The sequence below is a fragment of the Oncorhynchus mykiss genome, unplaced genomic scaffold (genome assembly GCF_013265735.2).
Source record: "Oncorhynchus mykiss isolate Arlee unplaced genomic scaffold, USDA_OmykA_1.1 un_scaffold_225, whole genome shotgun sequence".
NCBI classification, from domain to species: domain Eukaryota; kingdom Metazoa; phylum Chordata; class Actinopteri; order Salmoniformes; family Salmonidae; genus Oncorhynchus; species Oncorhynchus mykiss.
In genome coordinates, this window is record NW_023493693.1 from 302501 (window position 1) to 325916 (window position 23416).

The following is a 23416-nucleotide window of genomic DNA, read 5'->3' on the forward strand; positions in this document are numbered from 1 at the left end:
TTATCTATCTATCTATCTATCTATCTATCTATCTATCTCTCTGTCCAGTCTTACCAGCGGAGTTATCTATCTCTCTGTCCAGTCTTACCTAGCTGAGTTATCTATCTATCTATCTATCTATCTATCTATCTATCTATCTATCTATCTATCTATCTATCTCTCTGTCCAGTCTTACCAGCTGAGTTATCTATCTATCTTTCTGTCCAGTCTTACCAGCTGAGTTATCTATCTATCTGTCCAGTCTTACCAGCTGAGTTATCTATCTATCTCTCTGTCCAGTCTTACCTAGCTGAGTTATCTATCTCTCTGTCCACTCTTACCTAGCTGAGCTATCTTTATCTATCTCTCTGTCCAGTCTTACCTAGCTGAGCTATCTCTCTATCCAGTATTACCTAGCTGAGCTATCTCTCTGTCCAGTCTTATCTAGCTGAGTTATCTATCTCTCTGTCCAGTCTTACCTAGCTGAGTTATCTATCTCCCTGTCCAGTCTTACCTAGCTGAGCTATCTTTATCTATCTCTCTGTCCAGTCTTACCTAGCTGAGCTCTCTTTATCTATCTCTCTGTCCACTCTTACCTAGCTGAGTTATCTATCTCTCTGTCCAGTCTTACCTAGCTGAGCTCTCTTTTATCTATCTCTCTGTCCTGTCTTACCTAGCTGAGCTATCTCTCTGTCCAGTCTTACCTAGCTGAGTTATCTTTATCTATCTCTCTGTCCAGTCTTACCTAGCTGAGCTATCTCTCTATCCAGTCTTACCTAGCTGAGCTATCTCTCTGTCTAGTCTTACCTTTTATCTATCTCCCCTGTCTCTTACCTTGGTTATCTGAGCTATATCTTCTATCTCCCCTGTCTCTTACCTTGGTTATCTGAGCTATATCTTCTATCTCCCCTGTCTCTTACCTTGGTTATCTGAGCTATATCTTCTATCTCCCCTGTCTCTTACCTTGGTTAGCTGAGCTATATCTTCTATCTCCCCTGTCTCATACCTTGGTTAGCTGAGCTATATCTTCTATCGCCCCTGTCTCATACCTTGGTTAGCGGAGCTATATCTTCTATCTCCCCTGTCTCATACCTTGGTTAGCTGAGCTATCTTCTTGCACATCTTGCCATGCATCTGATAGTCATACAGCTCCTGCTCTATGTTCGGTAAGTCTGCTGCAGTCCCGTTAAGGCTACCGGAGCCTGGCCCGGGGGGCTGCGGGGCTTTACCGGCACCCGAAGACATCATAATCCCCACGAGACAACTTCCACCAGCTATTAGGATCCAAATGAATAATGGAACAAAACGAAATTCCCGGTAATGCTCTCTCTCCGGTTTGCCTCAGAGGTTTGTGTGTTTCTTCCTTCTGTAAGTGAATAACAATCCCCTCCGCTGCGGCGGAAAAGCAGCCGGCGCAATAGTCATGGTGAGAAACGTAAACGTAAATCGGTGAGGTTCTCTCGCCAACTTGCTTTCCCCTCTCTCTCCTCTGCCCAGTGCTCGCTGCGCGGAGGTCACCGGCTCCAATTCCATCGGGGACGCGCTTGCCTCACGCCAGCAGTCCCACCGCTGTCTGTCAACCGATTTGTTTTCTTCTTTTAACCGGGGAGCGCTCGAGGATGAAGGCATGTGTCCCGACCACCTGTCTCTCGAGCAGCAGGGGCGGAGAGGGCGTATGGAACATTACCGTAGACAGCTCGCGCTCTCCCTCTCGAGCAGAGCGCACTGCTGCAGTGCTGCTACGCCCCTCCCCGGTTCTGCTGTAGTGTCGATCCACACACACACTCACACAAAACACACGCACGCACACACACACAAAACACACGCACACACACGCACACGCACACGCAGACAGGATGAAAGGCTTTTCAATTAATCAATTGACTTATTGCATAGATTCATCAGGAGTATTTGCAGGTGAACTCCCTGCCTATTCCAGTGATAAGTCTGTTTAATAAGTCCATATTTATTATTCTAGACCTATTCACTAGGTCCAGTATAGCCTCTATCAACGTTTTAATTCAAAAGGGATTCTATCCTGTATCACATTCTATCCTGTATCACATTCTATTCTAGATCACATTCTATCCTATATCACATTCTATTCTAGATCACATTCTATCCTATACCACATTCTATCCTGTATCACATTCTATCCTGTATCACATTCTATTCTAGATCATATTCTATCCTACATCACATTCTATCCTGTATCACATTCTATCCTGTATCACATTCTATTCTAGATCATATTCTATCCTATATCACATTCTATTCTAGATCACATTCTATCCTGTATCACATTCTATTCTAGATCATATTCTATCCTACATCACATTCTATCCTGTATCACATTCTATCCTGTATCACATTCTATTCTAGATCATATTCTATCCTGTATCACATTCTATCGTGTATCACATTCTATTCTAGATCATATTCTATCCTACATCACATTCTATCCTGTATCACATTCTATCCTGTATCCCATTCTATCCTATATCATATTCTATCCTATATCACATTCTATCCTGTATCACATTCTATCCTATATCACATTCTATTCTAGATCACATTCTATCCTATATCACATTCTATCCTGTATCACATTCTATCCTGTATCACATTCTATTCTAGATCACATTCTATCCTATATCACATTCTATTCTAGATCACATTCTATCCTACATCACATTCTATCCTGTATCACATTCTATCCTGTATCACATTCTATTCTAGATCATATTCTATCCTACATCACATTCTATCCTGTATCACATTCTATCCTGTATCACATTCTATTCTAGATCATATTCTATCCTATATCACATTCTATTCTAGATCACATTCTATCCTGTATCACATTCTATTCTAGATCATATTCTATCCTATATCACATTCTATTCTAGATCACATTCTATCCTATATCACATTCTATCCTGTATCACATTCTATCCTGTATCACATTCTATCCTGTATCACATTCTATTCTAGATCATATTCTATCCTATATCACATTCTATTCTAGATCATATTCTATCCTATATCACATTCTATTCTAGATCACATTCTATCCTGTATCACATTCTATTCTAGATCATGTTCTATCCTATATCACATTCTATTCTAGATCACATTCTATCCTATATCACATTCTATCCTATATCACATTCTATCCTGTATTTTTTTTTTTTAATTAACCTTTATTTAACTAGGCACCTCAGTTGAGATCAAATGTTTATTTACAATGACAGGCCTGACGACGCTGGGCCAAATGTGCGCCTATGGGACTCCCAATCACGGGCCGGTGATGATACAGCCTGGATTCGAACCAGGGTCTGTAGTGACGCGTCTAGCACTGAGATGCAGTGCCTTTAGACCTCTGTGATACAGCCTGGATTCGAACCAGGGTGTCTGTAGTGCCGCCTCTAGCACTGAGATGCAGTGCCTTTAGACCTCTGTGATACAGCCTGGATTCGAACCAGGGTGTCTGTAGTGACGCCTCTAGCACTGAGATGCAGTGCCTTTAGACCTCTGTGATACAGCCTGGATTCGAACCAGGGTCTGTAGTGACTCCTCTAGCACTGAGATGCAGTGCCTTTAGACCTCTGTGATACAGCCTGGATTCGAACCAAGGTCTGTAGTGGCGCCTCTAGCACTGAGATGCAGTGCCTTTAGACCTCTGTGATACATCCTGGATTCGAACCAGGGTCTGTAGTGACTCCTCTAGCACTGAGATGCAGTGCCTTTAGACCTCTGTGATACAGCCTGGATTCGAACCAGGGTGTCTTTAGTGACGCCTCTAGCACTGAGATGCAGTGCCTTTAGACCTCTGTGATACAGCCTGGATTCGAACCAGGGTCTGTAGTGATACAAGCTGCTGTACAGCCATTACTATTCTGTCACTCTATACATCCTCAAGTTCCCGCTGCTGACCTAAATAACAGGAATACAGCGGTTTGGTGAGTAGAGACAGAGTGGAGCCTCGTGCCCTTCCCACGGGTGTGTTCTGTTCTGACCTCCATGCCTTACCGTACAGCTGCCAGCACGCCAACAGCTGCGGCCTTCACAGCCCGGGAAACAACAGACAGGCAGACAGACGGCAGATAGAGACACACTGAAAGTATTCAGACCCTTTGACTTTTATCCACATTTTGTAACTTTACAGCCTTTATGCTAAAATGGATTTTAAAAAAATAAATAAAAAATCCCCCTCATCAATCTTCACACAATATCCCATAATGACAAAACAAAAACAGTTTTTTATAAACTTTAGCAAGTCTATAAAATAAATAACACATTTAGGCTTACTCAAAATAGATAAAATAAGTACATTTCACATTTCAGAAAATATTGTATTTATGGCAGTCTCAGCTCATGTCGTGCAGGCAGATAAATGTCCATTGTGAGGGGCAGGGCGATGGAGGCCCAGGTGGATAAATGTCCATTGTGAGGGGCAGGGTGATGGAGGCCCAGGTGGATAAATGTCAATTGTGAGGGGCAGGGTGATGGAGGCCCAGGCGGATAAATGTCCATTGTGAGGGGCAGGGCGATGGAGGCCCAGGCGGATAAATGTCCATTGTGAGGGGCAGGGCGATGGAGGCCCAGGTGGATAAATGTCCATTGTGAGGGGCACGGCGATGGAGGCCCAGGCAGATAAATGTCCATTGTGAGGGGCAGGGCGATGGAGGCCAAGGAGGATAAATGTCCATTGTGAGGGGCAGGGCGATGGAGGCCCAGGAGGATAAATGTCCATTGTGAGGGGCAGGGCGATGGAGGCCCAGGCGGATAAATGTCCATTGTGAGGGGCAGGGTGATGGATGGGGCAGGCAGACGAATGTCCATTGTGAGGGGCAGGGTGATGGATGGGGCAGGCAGACGAATGTCCATTGTGAGGGGCAGGGCGATGGAGGCCCAGGTGGATAAATGTCCATTGTGAGGGGCAGGGCGATGGATGGGGCAGGCAGATAAATGTCCATTGTGAGGGGCAGGGCGATGGAGGCCCAGGAGGATAAATGTCCATTGTGAGGGGCAGGGTGATGGAGGCCCAGGCGGATAAATGTCCATTGTGAGGGGCAGGGCGATGGAGGCCCAGGCGGATAAATGTCCATTGTGAGGGGCAGGGCAATGGAGGCCCAGGCAGATAAATGTCCATTGTGAGGGGCAGGGTGATGGAGGCCCAGGTGGATAAATGTCCATTGTGGGGTGAAGGGCGATGGATGGGGCAGGCAGATAAATGTCCATTGTGAGGGGCAGGGCGATGGAGGCCCAGGAGGATAAATGTCCATTGTGAGGGGCAGGGTGATGGAGGCCCAGGCGGATAAATGTCCATTGTGAGGGGCAGGGCAATGGAGGCCCAGGCAGATAAATGTCCATTGTGAGGGGCAGGGTGATGGAGGCCCAGGTGGATAAATGTCCATTGTGGGGTGAAGGGGGTTATATTCGCAATTCTCTGAGGGCCTAGAGAACCCGCTATAGTGCTTTCAGGGGCGTCATGCACCCCCAAAATCGGAGGAGGCACAAAGTACTAGGTGTGGATGGCTGGGGGGGTGGCCTTGAGTGGGGATGAATCCCCATAACATAAATTGAAGAATTTTGAATTTTTCAAACAACTGAAACAGCTTTTTCCTGCAGCCATGTCAAAAATATATATTTTTAAATTCTGTATTTAGTGCAGAAAAACTACAAGGGTTTTTGAGAGAAGTTCTTGAAGAGAGAGAGAGGATGAGTAAACATTTAACCTAGTAGGGATTTCTTCAAATTCAAACAAAAACCATTTAACCAGGCATTCAGTTAAGAACCGATTCTAATTTACAGTAACGGCCTACCGTGGGGAACAGTGGGTTAACTGCCTTGTTCAGGGGAACAGTGGGTTAACTGCCTTGTTCAGGGGAACAGTGGGTTAACTGGTCTAGGAACAGTGGGTTAACTGGTCTAGGAACAGTGGGCTAACTGGTCTAGGAACAGTGGGTTAACTGGTCTAGGAACAGTGGGTTAACTGGTCTAGGAACAGTGGGTTAACTGCCTTGTTCAGAGGAACAGTGGGTTAACTGGTCTAGGAACAGTGGGTTAACTGGTCTAGGAACAGTGGGTTAACTGGTCTAGGAACAGTGGGTTAACTGGTCTAGGAACAGTGGGTTAACTGCCTTGTTCAGGGGAACAGTGGATTAACTGCCTTGTTCAGGGGAACAGTGGGTTAACTGGTCTAGGAACAGTGGGTTAACTGCCTTGTTCAGGGGAACAGTGGATTAACTGCCTTGTTCAGGGGAACAGTGGGTTAACTGGTCTAGGAACAGTGGGTTAACTGGTCTAGGAACAGTGGGTTAACTGCCTTGTTCAGGGGAACAGTGGATTAACTGCCTTGTTCAGGGGCAAAACGACAGATTTTTACCTTGTCAGCTCGGGGATTCGATCCAGCAACCTTCCCGATTATTGTCCCAATCCTGGTGGGTTTGTTGGGGATAGTGGTGTTTATTTAGGGTTAGATGGTGGTGCAATTATTTATATTCCCATTTTGTTGTAAAAAAAAAAACCCAAATATTATTCACACTCGGACTTGTGGAAGGTCGGAAAGCCACATGATGAGGGAGAGGGAAAAAATATACTTTTTACAAGGTAGAGACTTTTTTTTTCTTCTATTGTGTTATTGACTGTACGTTTGTTTACTCCATGTGTAACTCTGTGTTGTTGTTTGTGTCAAACTGCTTTGCTTTATCTTGGTCTGGGTCGCAGTTGTAAATGAGAACCTGTTCTCAACTGGCCTACCTGGTTAAATTAAGGTGAAATAAAATTAAAAAAAATAAAAAGAAAGGGAATGACGTTGTCAACACAAATCTCGCCTCTCGCGAGACTGGCAGTTACATTTGAAAACAGGCGGCAGACGCAAAAACGACTCGAGGTGTCAATAGCAAGTAAGAACAAACGGAAATCGCAATTTATTATTGATCTGTTATTTATTTACGAAATAAACTATATTGACAATATTAATTATTTTGTGAAACATATCATTCCCCGGTTTCCAACCTCTTTGGTACTTCTTGAGACGATGTTTTTCCTGTCCGTAGGGAGCTTGAGGAGTGGCTGGAGGGATGAGAAACATTAGCCGGTTAGCTTCGTTAGCCAGCTATTTATTTAGCTTTTAAAACAAGTTAATTAATTGGATAATAGGGGACTTTATGTGAGAGCTTTTCTAGCCGAAGAGGACGGGTGAGATATTCGTCTGGAATAGTGAAATGGTGTCATGTTTAAAGAAAGTTTCGCTAATTAAAACTAGAGTTAGATAACCAACGTCGTTAATACTGTAGCTGCTACGACGTTGGCTATGGTAACTAAACAGCGTTACTAGGTAACTAAACAGCGTTACTAGGTAACTAAACAGCGTTACTAGGTAGCTAAATAACGTTACTAGGTAACTAAATTAACGTCGAAGAGCCACAAACAATGCTTGTTGTTGGATGTTTAACCCAATTTTCCGGTCACATACATCGACTGTTTCCCTTCATTGTAGAATACGTTCACTAGGCTTATTGTCGTGTTTGTGCTAACTAGCCAGCTGGTGTAGTTTAATGCCTGTGTTTGTTTGAATGATAAGGTTGTAGCTGTCCGTTTTGTTTCTCCAGGAGAGAAAAGATGACTGGGGAAAATGAGTTGGCGATAAAAGAGGCGTTTCAACGCGCTCAGAAAGGACACAACAACAAGGCTAAACTGGTGGCCAGTCTCAAGAACACATACAACAAGGTACACATGCCGATAAACACACACACACACCTGTAAACACACACACACACATACTGTACAACAAGGTACACACGCCTATAAACACACAAAAACACCTGTAAACACACACACCTATACAATCAATCAAATGTATTTATAAAGTCCTTTTTTACATCAGCCAATGTTACAAAGTGCTGTACAGAAACCCAGCCTAAAACCCACAAACAGCAAACAATGCAGGTGTAGAAGCACGGTGGCTAGGAAAAACTCCCTACGTATACACACACACACACACACACACATACTGTACAACAAGGTACACACACACATGTTTAAATCACTGTTTCTGTTCATCCTCTATATAACCAGTAAGAGAACCACCATCCTTACCCAACCTGTTTCCTGTGTGTCTGTCCTGTGTACCTGTCTGTCCCCGTGTGTCTGTCCTGTGTACCTGTCTGTCCGTTCTGTGTACCTGTCTGTCCGTCCTGTGTACCTGTCTGTCCCCGTCTGTCCGTCCTGTGTACCTGTCTGTCCCCGTCTGTCTGTCCTGTCTCTAGTTAGAGGACAAGACGTTGTTCCACGAGGAGTTTATCCAGTACCTGAAACATGCCATGATCGTGTACAAGAGAGAACCGGCTGTGGAGAACGTGATAGAGTTCGTCTCCAAATTCTCCACCAGCTTCCATACGCCTTCCGGAGAGGAGGAGGATGAAGAGGACGAGAACCCCTTCCTCAGTTACATGTTCAACTTCCTGTTGGAGGTAGGACAACTCTTGAGTCCCAAACTATCTCTTCTGTACTGCATTGCTTTTAACCAGGGCCCTATGGTAGTAGGCTAGGGCTGTGAACTATCTCTTCTGTACTGCATTGCTTTTAACCAGGGCCCTATGGTAGTAGGCTAGGGCTGTGAACTATCTCTTCTGTACTGCATTGCTTTTAACCAGGGCCCTATGGTAGTAGGCTAGGGCTGTGAACTATCTCTTCTGTACTGCATTGCTTTTAACCAGGGCCCTATGGTAGTAGGCTAGGGCTGTGAAATATCTCTTCTGTACTGCATTGCTTTTAACCAGGGCCCTATGGTAGTAGGCTAGGGCTGTGAACTATCTCTTCTGTACTGCATTGCTTTTAACCAGGGTCCTATGGTAGTAGGCTAGGGCTGTGAACTATCTCTTCTGTACTGCATTGCTTTTAACCAGGGCCCTATGGTAGTAGGGCTAGGGCTGTGAACTATCTCTTCTGTACTGCATTGCTTTTAACCAGGGCCCTATGGTAGTAGGCTAGGGCTATGAACTATCTCTTCTGTACTGCATGATAATGGTGACAGAGGACAGGTTGATATCTAGATTTATTTAGGTAACACCACACAGTGTGACGTGATAATGGCGACAGATGTCTGGTCAGGTTGATATCTAGATTTATTTAGGTAACACCACACAGTGTGACGTGATAATGGTGACAGATGTCTGGTTGATATCTAGATTTATTTAGGTAACACCACACAGTGTGACGTGATAATGGTGACAGAGGACAGGTTGATATCTAGATGTATTTAGGTAACACCACACAGTGTGACGTGATAACGGTGACAGAGGACAGGTTGATATCTAGATGTATTTAGGTAACACCACACAGTGTGACGTGATAATGGTGACAGATGTCTGGTCAGGTTGATATCTAGATTTATTTAGGTAACACCACACAGTGTGATGTGATAATGGTGACAGAGGACAGGTTAATATCTAGATTTATTTAGGTAACACCACACAGTGACGTCACAGAGGACAGGTTGATATCTAGATTTATTTAGGTAACACCACACAGTGTGATGTGATAATGGTGACAGAGGACAGGTTGATATCTAGATTTATTTCGGTAACACCACACAGTGTGATGTGATAATGGTGACAGAGGACAGGTTGATATCTAGATTTATTTAGGTAACACCACACAGTGTGATGTGATAATGGTGACAGAGGACAGGTTGATATCTAGATTTATTTAGGTAACACCACACAGTGTGACGTGATAATGGTGACAGATGTCTGGTCAGGTTGATATCTAGATGTATTTAGGTAACACCACACAGTGTGACGTGATAATGGTGACAGAGGACAGGTTGATATCTATATGTATTTAGGTAACACCACACAGTGTGACGTGATAACGGTTAAATATGTCCAGTCTGTAAAAGGCCTTCACTGGTTAGCTTCTTGTGATCCGGCTTCTCTTGGTAACAGCAGATAAATCCCCTCCAGATCCCTGCTGTCTTTAAAATTTGTTTCGTGCAGAAAACTGAGTAGAATTTGAGTTACTTGTTTAACTTAATGAGCTGGGATGTCTGTCCAGGCAAATAGTTTTGTCATAAAACCGTTAGCATTTAGCTAGCGTTCACTATGGGATTTTACATGTACTCGTTAGCATTGCTGAACCTTCAGATTGAAAATGAAGTGTGTTGAGTGGCAGTGATATCCCATGGTGGCACAAGGTCGGTAGAACTATCGCTATACGGCTCAAGACTATATGTTAGTACTTACCCTTTTTAGTGGATAGGAGGCGGCTTGGGACACAGACAGCCTGTCACAGTATCTGATATGAACCAGGATCTTAAAGGACTGCTGTGGAAACTGTATTAATCGTTGTAGTCTGGTGATACTGGTGTCATGACAACACTACTCTGACTGTACCACTGGACTGATCAGGACATCTGTAATGCCAGTAGTCAAGGTATTGATGCTACTTCTCTGCTGCTAACCCAAGTGTGTGTCCTCCCCCCTTCAGTCCCACAAGGCCAACAGCCACGCGGTGAGGTTCCGTGTGTGTCAGCTGATCAACAAGTTGCTAGGCAGCATGGCGGAGAACGCCCAGATCGATGATGACCTGTTTGACGGTATCCACCAGGCCATGTTGGTCCGAGTCACGGACAAGTTCCCCAACGTCAGAATCCAGGCCTCTCTGGCCATGGCTCGACTACAGGAACCACAGAACCAACAATGTCCCACTGTTAATGGTACTGATACTACTACTACTACACACTGTCAGGGTCCAGACCTCTCTGGCCATGGCTCGACTACAGGAACCACAGAAGCACCACTGTTAAAGCTTCCTGTCTCTCTGTCTGTTCTCTCTGTCTCTCTCTCTCTCTCTCTTTCTGTCTCTCTCTCTTTCTGTCTCTCTCTCTTTCTGTCTCTCTCTCTTTCTGTCTCTCTCTCTTTCTGTCTCTCTCTCTTTCTGTCTCTCTCTCTTTCTGTCTCTCTCTCCTCTCTCTCTCCTCTCTCTCTCTCTCTCTCTCTGTCTCTCTGTCTCTCTCTCTCCTCTCCTCTCGTCCAGCCTATCTGTTGATCTTGGAGAATGATTCCAACCCTGAGGTTCGTCGAGCCGTTCTGTCCTGCATCGCCCCCTCCTCTCTCACTCTCCCCAAGATCCTGAAACGCACCAGGGACGTCAAGGAGAGTGTCCGCAAACTGGCTTACCAGGTACACACACACACACACACACACACACACACACACACACACCTGAACCCAGTTTAAACACACACTAAACTGGCCTTACAGACCTGAACCCAGTTTAAACACACACTAAATTGGCCTTACAGAAATGAACCAGAGAGTTTTAATGACTGTGTGTGTTTCAGGTCCTGTCAGACAAGGTCCACATCAGAGCTCTGAGTATCGCCCAGAGAGTCAGTCTGCTGCAGCAGGGTCTCCACGATGCCGCAGGTACAGACACACACACACTCACTCACTCACTCACTCACTCACTCACTCACTCACTCACTCACTCACTCACTCACTCACTCTCACACACACACTTGACAAGCCCGTAGAATAGGTGATCTGTTTACCTCGTCGGCTAGGTGATCTGTTTACCTCGTCGGCTAGGTGATCTGTTTACCTCGTCGGCTAGGTGATCTGTTTACCTCGTCGGCTAGGTGATCTGTTTACCTCGTCGGCTAGTTGATCTGTTTACCTCGTCGGCTAGGTGATCTGTTTACCTCGTCGGCTAGTTGATCTGTTTACCTCGTCGGCTAGGTGATCTGTTTACCTCGTCGGCTAGGTGATCTGTTTACCTCGTCGGCTAGGTGATCTGTTTACCTCGTCGGCTAGGTGATCTGTTTACCTCGTCGGCTAGGTGATCTGTTTACCTCGTCGGCTAGGTGATCTGTTTACCTCGTCGGCTAGGTGATCTGTTTACCTCGTCGGCTAGGTGATCCGTTTACCTCGTCGGCTAGGTGATCTGTTTACCTCGTCGGCTAGGTGATCCGTTTACCTCGTCGGCTAGGTGATCCGTTTACCTCGTCGGCTAGGTGATCCGTTTACCTCGTCGTCTTGTTGATCCGTTTACCTCGTCGTCTTGTTGATCCGTTTACCTCGTCGGCTAGTTGATCCGTTTACCTCGTCGGCTTGTTGATCCGTTTACCTCGTCGGCTAGGTGATCCGTTTACCTCGTCGGCTAGGTGATCCGTTTACCTCGTCGTCTTGTTGATCCGTTTACCTCGTCGTCTTGTTGATCCGTTTACCTCGTCGGCTAGTTGATCCGTTTACCTCGTCGGCTTGTTGATCCGTTTACCTCGTCGGCTTGTACAGTACCTCATAATGACATCACATACCTCATAATGACATCACATACCTCATAATGACATCACATACCTCATAATGACATCACATACCTCTTAATGACATCACAATACCTCATAATGACAATGCAAAAACAGGTTTAGACATTTTTTTACATTTATGAAAAAAATAAATACTTACTTGCATAAATATTCAGACCCTTTGCTATGAGACTTGAAATTAATCTCAGGTACTTCCTGTTTCCATTGATCATTCTTGAGGTGTTTCTTCAACTTGATTGGAGTCCACTTGTGGTAAATTCAATTGATTGGACATGATTTGGAAAGGCACACACCTGTCTATATAAGGTCCCACAGTTGACAGAGCAAAAAACAAGCCATGAGGTTGAAGGAATTGTCCATAGAGCTCCGAGACAGGATTGTGTCGAGGCACAGATCTGGGGAAGGGTACCAAAACATTTCTGCAGCATTGAATGTCCCCAAGAACACTGTGGCCTCCATCATTCTGAAATGGAAGACGTTTGGAACCACCAAGACTTCCTAGAGCTGGCTGCCTGGACAAACTGAGAAATCGTGGGAGGAAGGGCCTTGGTCAGGGAGGTGACCAAGAACCCGATGGTCACTCTGACAGAGCTCCAGAGTTCCTCTGTGGAGATGGGAGAACCTTCCAGAAGGACAACCATCTCTGCAGCACTCCAGTCCTTTATGGTAGAGTGGCCAGACGGAAGCCACTCCTCAGTAGAAGGCACATGACAGCCCGCTTGGAGTTTGCCAAAAGGCACCGTAAAGACTCAGATCATGAGAAATAAGATTCTCTGGTCTGATGAAACCAAGATTTAACTCTTTGACCTGAATGCCAAGCGTCAAGTCTGGAGGAAACCTGGCGCCGTCCCTACGGTGAAGCATGGTGGTGAAGCATGGTGGTGGCAGCATTGTGCTGTGGGGTTGTATTTCAGCGGCAGGGACTGGGAGATCGAGGGAAAGATGAACAGAAGAGCTCAGGACCTCAGACTATGGCGAAGGTTCACCTTCCAACAGGACCCTAAGCACACAGCCAAGACAATGCAGGAGTGGCTTCGGGACAAGTCTCCGAATGTCCTTGAATGGCCCAGCCACTTAAATAAAAAAAAATAACACAAACATTTAGAGAAAGGAACCCCCCCCCCCCCCCCCACGCTATACATTTTCCGGTGTGTGTCTATAACTCTGTGTGTCTGTGTTGTAGAATCGGTGAGGGAGGTGGTGCAGGTCCGTCTCCTCCCAGCCTGGCTGAATCTTCTCCAGGGTGATGTGTTGGAGCTGTTACACAAACTGGATGTAGAGAACTGCTCTCAGACCGCCCTGGACACACTGACCGCTCTGTTCACACACACACCTCAGGACCAGCTGCTCCACCACCGCCTTCAGCTGGACGACAGGTACACACACACACACACACACACACACACACCGCCCTGGACACACTGACCGCTCTGTTCACACACACACCTCAGGACCAGCTGCTCCGCTGGACAACAGGTATACACACACACGGCTGGCCGGCTGTCTGACCGGCCGTCTGACCGGCTGTCTGACCGGCTGGCCGGCTGTCTGACCGGCCGTCTGACCGGCTGTCTGACCGGCTGGCCGGCTGTCTGACCGGCCGTCTGACCGGCTGTCTGACCGGCTGTCTGACCGGCCGTCTGACCGGCCGTCTGACCGGCCGTCTGACCGGCCGTCTGACCGGCCGTCTGACCGGCCGTCTGACCGGCCGTCTGACCGGCCGTCTGACCGGCCGTCTGACCGGCCGTCTGACCGGCCGTCTGACCGGCCGTCTGACCGGCTGTCTGACCGGCCGTCTGACCGGCCGTCTGACCGGCTGGCTGGCTGCCTGTCTGACCGGCTGGCTGGCTGCCTGTCTGACCGGCTGGCTGCCTGTCTGACCGCCTGGCTGGCAGGCTATCTGACTGACTCTCACACACTGACTGTGTCTCTCTGTAGGATGCTGGTCCCGGCTGGGTCTCTGTCCTGTGAGAGCGTGTTGTACTGGAGAGCTCTGTGTGAGTTCGTTAAGACTAAAGGGGATGAAGGCGAGGAGATGTTAGAGAAGCTGCTGCCTGAGGCTGCTACCTTCGCTGAGTACCTCTACGGGTAAGACCACCACTACATCACCCTGACTTGGGGTAAGACCACCACTACACCCCATACATCACCCCGACTACGGGTAAAACCCCCACTACATCCCATACATCACCCCGACTACGGGTAAGACCACCACTACACCCCATACACCACCCTGACTACGGGTAAGACCCCCACTACACCACCCTGACTACGGGTAAAACCCCCACTACATCCCATACACCACCCTGACTACGGGTAAAACCCCCACTACACCACCCTGACTACGGGTAAAACCCCCACTACATCCCATACACCACCCTGACTACGGGTAAAACCCCCACTACACCACCCTGACTACGGGTAAGACCACCACTACATCACCTTGACTACGGGTAAGACCACCACTACATCACCCTGACTACGGGTAAGACCACCACTACATCACCCTGACTACGGGTAAGACCACCACTACACCACCCTGACTACGGGTAATACCACCACTACATCACCCTGACTACATCACATGTCAACTTTTCCTACCCTCTCCTGTATGTACCTCTAGCCAGTACCCCCCCAACCCTCCTGTATGTACAGTGCCTTGCGAAAGTATTCGGCCCCCTTGAACTTTGCGACCTTTTGCCACATTTCAGGCTTCAAACATAAAGATATAAAACTGTATTTTTTTGTGAAGAATCAACAACAAGTGGGACATAATCATGAAGTGGAACGACATTTATTGGATATTTCAAACTTTTTTAACAAATCAAAAACTGAAAGATTGGGCGTGCAAAATTATTCAGCCCCTTTACTTTCAGTGCAGCAAACTCTCTCCAGAAGTTCAGTGAGGATCTCTGAATGATCCAATGTTGACCTAAATGACTAATGATGATAAATACAATCCACCTGTGTGTAATCAAGTCTCCGTATAAATGCACCTGCACTGTGATAGTCTCAGAGGTCCGTTAAAAGCGCAGAGAGCATCATGAAGAACAAGGAACACACCAGGCAGGTCCGAGATACTGTTGTGAAGAAGTTTAAAGCCGGATTTGGATACAAAAAGATTTCCCAAGCTTTAAACATCCCAAGGAGCACTGTGCAAGCGATAATATTGAAATGGAAGGAGTATCAGACCACTGCAAATCTACCAAGACCTGGCCGTCCCTCTAAACTTTCAGCTCATACAAGGAGAAGACTGATCAGAGATGCAGCCGAGGCCCATGATCACTCTGGATTAACTGCAGAGATCTACAGCTGAGGTGGGAGACTCTGTCCATAGGACAACAATCAGTCGTATATTGCACAAATCTGGCCTTTATGGAAGAGTGGCAAGAAGAAAGCCATTTCTTAAAGATATCCATAAAAAGTGTTGTTTAAAGTTTGCCACAAGCCACCTGGGAGACACACCAAACATGTGGAAGAAGGTGCTCTGGTCAGATGAAACCAAAATTGAACTTTTTGGCAACAATGCAAAACGTTATGTTTGGCGTAAAAGCAACACAGCTGAACACACCATCCCCACTGTCAAACATGGTGGTGGCAGCATCATGGTTTGGGCCTGCTTTTCTTCAGCAGGGACAAGGAAGATGGTTAAAATTGATGGGAAGATGGATGGAGACAAATACAGGACCATTCTGGAAGAAAACCTGATGGAGTCTGCAAAAGACCTGAGACTGGGATGGAGATTTGTCTTCCAACAAGACAATGATCCAAAACATAAAGCAAAATCTACAATGGAATGGTTCAAAAATAAACATATCCAGGTGTTAGAATGGCCAAGTCAAAGTCCAGACCTGAATCCAATCGAGAATCTGTGGAAAGAACTGAAAACTGCTGTTCACAAATGCTCTCCATCCAACCTCACTGAGCTCGAGCTGTTTTGCAAGGAGGAATGGGAAAAAATGTCAGTCTCTCGATGTGCAAAACTGATAGAGACATACCCCAAGCGACTTACAGCTGTAATCGCCGCAAAAGGTGGCGCTACAAAGTATTAACTTCAGGGGGCTGAATAATTTTGCACGCCCAATTTTTCAGTTTTTGATTTGTTAAAAAAGTTTGAAATATCCAATAAATGTCGTTCCACTTCATGATTGTGTCCCACTCGTTGTTGATTCTTCACAAAAAAATACAGTTTTATATCTTTATGTTTGAAGCCTGAAATGTGGCAAAAGGTCGCAAAGTTCAAGGGGGCCGAATACTTTCGCAAGGCACTGTACCTCTAGCCAGTACCCCCCAACCCTTTCCCAGGGTACATCTTACCCTACCCTCTCCTGTATGTACCTCTAGCCAGTACCCCCCAACCCTCCTGTATGTACCTCTAGCCAGTACCCCCCCAACCCTTTCCCAGGGTACATCTTTCCCTACCCTCTCCTGTATGTACCTCTAGCCAGTACCCCCCCCCAACCCTCCTGTATGTACCTCTAGCCAGTACCCCCCCCAACCCTTTCCCAGGGTACATCTTTCCCTAGCCTCTCCTGTATGTACCTCTAGCCAGTACCCCCCCAACCCTCCTGTATGTACCTCTAGCCAGTACCCCCCCAACCCTCCTGTATGTACCTCTAGCCAGTACCCCCCCAACCCTTTCCCAGAGTACCTCAGTGTTGCTAGTCGTGGAATACATCAAATCCTTGGACAGGCTTGGGGGTATTGGAGGAGAGGTTTGGGGAAACACTGACTCTAGTCTGTAGTCAGTCTATAGGACCAGTATTTTAAGACTAGTCCTAGTGATATCTAGACTGGAAGCATGTAGGTAGACTGTAGAGATGTTAGGGTCAGTTGTAACAGACGGATGGGAGATGTCTGAAGTCCGTAACTAGCAGAACTCAAACTAGCTCTGAGAAAAGTGAAGATGGTTCCTGTGTTGAATGTTTCAACCCTCCGCTGTACCTGTGGTCACAAAGAGGCTCCGAGTAGGATCAGACTACCATCAGTTTGGACCGGATCAGTACTCTGACGTTGTGTCCCCTGTCTCAGGGTAGGAGTTCTGATCTAGGATCAGTTTGGCCTGTTAGATTCTAGTGATATGGACCGGATCAGCACTCTGACAGGCCGTTGTCTCCCCTGTCTCAGGGTAGGAGTTCTGATCTAGGATCAGTTTGGCCTGTTAGATTCTAGTGATATGGACCGGATCAGCACTCCTCCTCTGGGCCTCTTTGTGAATACAGTCCATTGTCTCCCATCTGTTCTCTCTAGATATGTGAAGGGCCTGCCAGTGCTGTCTGCCAACCAGAGAAACATTGCTACTAGGTGTGTCCAGACAGTGTAGTAGTGTAGTATTAACATGTTATAACTGGTATATGAAGGCAGTGTAGTAGTGTTAACATGTTATAACTGATGTATACCTACATTAACATGTTATAACTGGTATATGAAGACAGTGTAGTAGTGTAGTAGTGTTAACATGTTATAACTGATATATACCTACATTATTATTAACATGTTATAACTGGTATATGAAGGTAGTGTAGTGTTAACATGTTATAACTGGTATATGAAGGTAGTGTAGTGTTAACATGTTATAACTGATGTATACCTACATTAACATGTTATAACTGGTATATGAAGGCAGTGTAGTGTTAACGTATTATAACTGGTATATGAAGGCAGTGTTGTGTTAACATGTTATAACTGATGTATACCTACATTAACATGTTATAACTGGTATATGAAGGCAGTGTAGTAGTGTTAACATGTTATAACTGATGTATACCTACATTAATGTGTTATAACTGGTATATGAAGACAATGTAGTGTTAACATGTTATAACTGATGTATACCTACATTAATGTGTTATAACAGGTATATGAAGGCAGTGTAGTGTTAACATGTTATAACTGATGTATACCTACATTAACGTGTTATAACTGGTATATGAAGGCAGTGTTGAGTTAACATGTTATAACTGGTATATGAAGGCAGTGTAGTGTTAACATGTTATAACTGATGTATACCTACATTAACGTGTTATAACTGGTATATGAAGGCAGTACAACATTAACATGTTATAACTGGTATATGAAGACAGTGTAGTTTTAACATGTTATAACTGATGTATACCTACATTAACGTGTTATAACTGGTATATAAAGGCAGTGTAGTAGTGTTAACATGTTAGAACTGGTATATGAAGGCAGTGTTGTGTTAACATGTTATAACTGATGTATACCTACATTAACATGTTATAACTGGTATATGAAGGCAGTGTAGTAGTGTTAACATGTTATAACTGGCATATGAAGACAGTGTAGTAGTGTTAACATGTCATAACTGATGTATACCTACATTAACATGTTATAACTGGTATATGAAGGCAGTGTAGTGTTAACATGTTATAACTGGTATATGAAGGCAGTGTAGTAGTGTTAACATGTTATAACTGATGTATACCTACATTAACATGTTATAACTGGTATATGAAGGCAGTGTAGTGTTAACATGTTATAACTGGTATATGAAGGCAGTGTAGTATTAACATGTTATAACTGGTATATGAAGGCAGTGTAGTAGTGTTAACATGTTATAACAGGTATATGAAGGCAGTGTAGTGTTAACATGTTATAACTGGTATATGAAGGCAGTGTAGTATTACCATGTTATAACTGGTATATGAAGACAGTGTAGTAGTGTTAACATGTTATAACTGGTATATGAAGGCAGTGTATTAGTGTTAACATGTTATAACTGGTATATGAAGACAGTGTAGTAGTGTAGTAGTGTTAACATGTTATAACTGATGTATACCTACATTAACATATTATAACAGGTATATGAAGGCAGTGTAGTAGTGTTAACATGTTATAACAGGTATATGAAGACAGTGGTGTTAACACAGTAGACACAAGACAGTAGTGTTAACATGTTATAACTGATGTATACCTACATTAACTGGGGCGGCAGGGTAGCCTAGTGGTTAGAGCGTTGGACTAGCAACCGGAAGGTTGTGAGTTCAAACCCCCGAGCTGACAAGGTACAAATCTGTCGTTCTGCCCCTGAACAGGCAGTTAACCCACTGTTCCTAGGCCGTCATTGAAAATAAGAATTTGTTCTTAACTGACTTGCCTAGTTAAATAAAGGTAAAAAAAAAAAAAAAAATTAACGTATTATAACTGGTATATGAAGGCAGTGTAGTGTTATAACTGATGTATACCTATATTAACGTATTATAACTGGTAAATGAAGGCAGTGTAGTGTTAACATGTTATAACTGATGTCATTAACATGTTATAACAGGTATATGAAGACAGTGTAGTGTTAACATGTTATAACAGGTATATGAAGACTATGTAGTAGTGTTAACATGTTATAACTGGTATATGAAGGCAGTGTAGTGTTAACATGTTATAACTGGTATATGAAGGCAGTGTAGTGTTAACATGTTATAACTGGTATATGAAGGCAGTGTAGTGTTAACATGTTATAACTGGTATATGAAGGCAGTGTAGTGTTAACATGTTATAACTGGTATATGAAGGCAGTGTAGTGTTAACATGTTATAACTGATGTATATTTTTTACACTCCATGTATAACTGATATTTAACTATGTAGTATGTGGACACCCCTTCAAATTAGTGGATTATTTTTCAGCCACACCGGTTGCTGACAGGTGTATAAAAAAACCACAGCCATGCAATCTCCATAGACAAACACTGAAGAGCTCAGTGACTTTCAATGTGACACTGTCACACACACAAGCCTAAGATCACCATGCGCATTGCCAAGCGCCATTGGACTCTGGAGCGGTGGAAACGCGTTCTCTGGAGTGATTAATCACGCTTCACCATCTGGCAGTCCGACAGACGGATCTGGGTTTGGCAGATGCCAGGAGAACGCTACCTGCCCCGAATGCATAGTGCCAACTGTAAAGTTTGGTGGAGGAGGAATAATGGTCTGGGGTGGTTTTTTTATGGTTCGAGCCCCTTAGTTCCAGTGAAGGGGAATCTTATCGCTACAGCATACAATGACATTCTAGATGATTCTGTGATTCCAACTTGGTGGCAACAGTTTCCTATTTCAGCATGACAATGCCCCCGAGCACAAAGGGAGGTCCATACAGTCATGGTTTGTAGACATCGGTGTGGAAGAACTTAACTGCACAGAGTCCTGACCTCAACCCAATCGAACACCTTTGGGATGAATTGGAAAGCCTACTGCAGGGCCAGGCCTAATCGCCCCCAACATCAGTACCCTTTTGGAATGAGATGCTGGATGAGCAGTTGTCCATGTACCTTTTGGTTATGTTGTGTGTGTGTGTGTGTGTGTGTGTGTGTGTGTGTGTGTGTGTGTGTGTGTGTGTGTGTGTGTGTGTGTGTGTGTGTTTATAACATGTAGATATGTGAAGGTAGCCTGGGTGCCAGTCAGTTTGTGCTCTCTTGCCAACTCCTAATGGATTTCATGGCATGACACTGCGTGTGAAGTGTTAACCATTATTACTGTGTAATACCAGGTATATGAAGTGTTATAACTATTACTGTGTAATACCAGGTATATGAAGTGTTATAACTATTACTGTGTAATACCAGGTATATGAAGTGTTAGAACTATTACTGTGTAATACCAGGTATATGAAGTGTTATAACTAATGTGTAATACCAGGTATATGAAGTGTTATAACTATTACTGTGTAATACCAGGTAAATGAAGTGTTATAACTATTACTGTGTAATACCAGGTATATGAAGTGTTATAACTATTACTGTGTAATACCAGGTATATGAAGTGTTATAACTAAGGTGTAATCCAGGTATATGAAGCGTTATAACTAATGTGTAATACCAGGTATATGAAGTGTTATAACTATTACTGGTTAATACCAGGTATATGAAGTGTTATAACTAATGTGTAATACCGGGTATGGTAACTGTTATTACTGTGTAATACCGGGTATGGTAACTTATTACTGTGTGATGCCGGGTATGGTAACTGTTATTACTGTGTGATACCGGGTATGGTAACTGTTATTACTGTGTAATACCGGGTATGGTAACTTATTACTGTGTGATGCCGGGTATGGTAACTGTTATTACTGTGTGATACCGGGTATGGTAACTGTTATTACTGTGTAATACCGGGTATGGTAACTTATTACTGTGTGATGAAGGGTATGGTAACTGTTATTACTGTGTGATACCGGGTATGGTAATTGTTATTACTGTGTAACACCAGGTATGTGAAGTGTGTCCCGGTGTTGTCTGAAGAGCAGAAAGGAGACTTTGCTCAGCTGGAGCTGGTGATGACTAAAGAGTTCATCTCTCAACAACTCATCCACCTCACTGGCTGTCTGGATACCAATGAAGAGGGAGGAAGGTGAGAGGAGGGGGGATGGGTGGGTGATGGGAGGTAGGGATGGGTGAGAGAGGTGGAGGAGGAGGGGATGGGTGAGAGAGGAGGAGGTGGTGGCTGAGAGAGGTGGAGGAGGAGGAGGTGGCTGAGAGAGGTGGAGGAGGAGGAGGAGGTGGCTGAGAGAGGTGGAGGAGGTGGCTGAGAGAGGTGGAGGGAGGAGGAGGTGGCTGAGAGAGGAGGAGGGGGTGGGTGAGAGAGGTAGGGGGGGGTGGATGGGTGAGAGAGGAGGGGGGGTGGATGAGTGAGAGAGGAGGAGGGGGTGGGTGAGAGAGGTAGAGGGGGGGTGGATGGGTGAGAGGTGGAGGGGATGGGTGAGAGGAGGTGATGGGTGAGAGAGGTGGAAGAGGAGGGGATGGGTGAGAGGTGGAAGAGGAGGGGATGGATGAGAGGTGGAAGAGGAGGGGATGGGTGAGAGAGGTGGAAGAGGAGGGGATGGATGAGAGGTGGAAGAGGAGGGGATGGGTGAGAGAGGTGGAAGAGGAGGGGATGGATGAGAGGTGGAAGAGGAGGGGATGGATGAGAGGTGGAAGAGGAGGGGATGGATGAGAGGTGGAAGAGGAGGGGATGGGTGAGAGAGGTGGAAGAGGAGGGGATGGTTGGGGGAGGTAATGTAGCCATCAGTGGTTGAGTTCGTGCCTGACTACATAACAGACGCCTGGATAGATATTTAACATATTAGTTGATATCTAACATATCAACTAATCACATCACATAGTAATCTGATCTCTAACATATCAACTAATCACCTCACATAGTAATCTGATCTCTCTAACATATCAACTAATCACATCACATAGTAATCTGATCTCTCTAACATATCAACTAATCACATCACATAGTAATCTGATCTCTCTAACATATCAACTAATCACCTCACATAGTAATCTGATCTATCAACTAATCACCTCACATAGTAATCTGATCTATCAACTAATCACCTCACATAGTAATCTGATCTATCAACTAATCACCTCACATGATGTAGTAATCTGATCTATTAACTAATCACCTCACATAGTAATCTGATCTATTAACTAATCACCTCACATAGTAATCTGATCTATCAACTAATCACCTCACATAGTAATCTGATCTATCAACTAATCACCTCACATAGTAATCTGATCTATTAACTAATCACCTCACATAGTAATCTGATCTATTAACTAATCACCTCACATAGTAATCTGATCTATCAACTAATCACCTCACATGATACAGTAATCTGATCTATTAACTAATCACCTCACATAGTAATCTGATCTCTTAACATATCAACTAATCACCTCACATAGTAATCTGATCTCTTAACATATCAACTAATCACCTCACATAGTAATCTGATCTCTTTAACATATCAACTAATCACCTCACATAGTAATCTGATCTCTTTAACATATCAACTAATCACATCACATGATGTAGTAATCTGATCTATTAACTAATCACCTCACATAGTAATCTGATCTCTTAACATATCAACTAATCACCTCACATAGTAATCTGATCTCTTTAACATATCAACTAATCACCTCACATGATGTAGTAATCTGATCTCTGAACATATCAACTAATCACCTCACATAGTAATCTGATCTCTTTAACATATCAACTAATCACCTCACATAGTAATCTGATCTCTAACATATCAACTAATCACCTCACATAGTAATCTGATCTATTAACTAATCACCTCACATGA

At 44.6% G+C, this 23416-nt stretch overlaps 2 protein-coding genes across 5 annotated transcripts in view; one reads left to right on the forward strand and one right to left on the reverse strand.

Annotated features, from left to right (window-relative positions):
• The window catches only part of fam184b (family with sequence similarity 184 member B), a 51071-nt gene extending 49364 nt beyond the window's left edge, over positions 1–1707 (reverse strand). Inside the window, exon 1 of the mRNA XM_036973200.1 lies at positions 1072–1707. Within this exon, the coding sequence (XP_036829095.1) occupies positions 1072–1227 (156 nt within the window). The 5' untranslated portion in view covers positions 1228–1707. The remainder of the gene's footprint in view (positions 1–1071) is intronic.
• Positions 1708–6795: 5088 nt separating this feature from the next.
• LOC110511139 (condensin complex subunit 3-like) overlaps positions 6796–23416 on the forward strand; it is a 150161-nt gene continuing 133540 nt past the window's right edge. The window contains exons 1-9 of one of the 4 annotated variants that reach the window (XM_036973203.1): positions 6796–6890; positions 7599–7716; positions 8256–8459; positions 10477–10705; positions 11026–11171; positions 11333–11417; positions 13500–13692; positions 14255–14404; positions 21538–21678. In XM_036973203.1, coding sequence (XP_036829098.1) covers positions 7609–7716; positions 8256–8459; positions 10477–10705; positions 11026–11171; positions 11333–11417; positions 13500–13692; positions 14255–14404; positions 21538–21678 — 1256 coding nt within the window. In that variant the 5' untranslated portion in view covers positions 6796–6890; positions 7599–7608. The other 3 variants (XM_036973202.1, XM_036973204.1, XM_036973205.1) reach the window with 3 other exon arrangements.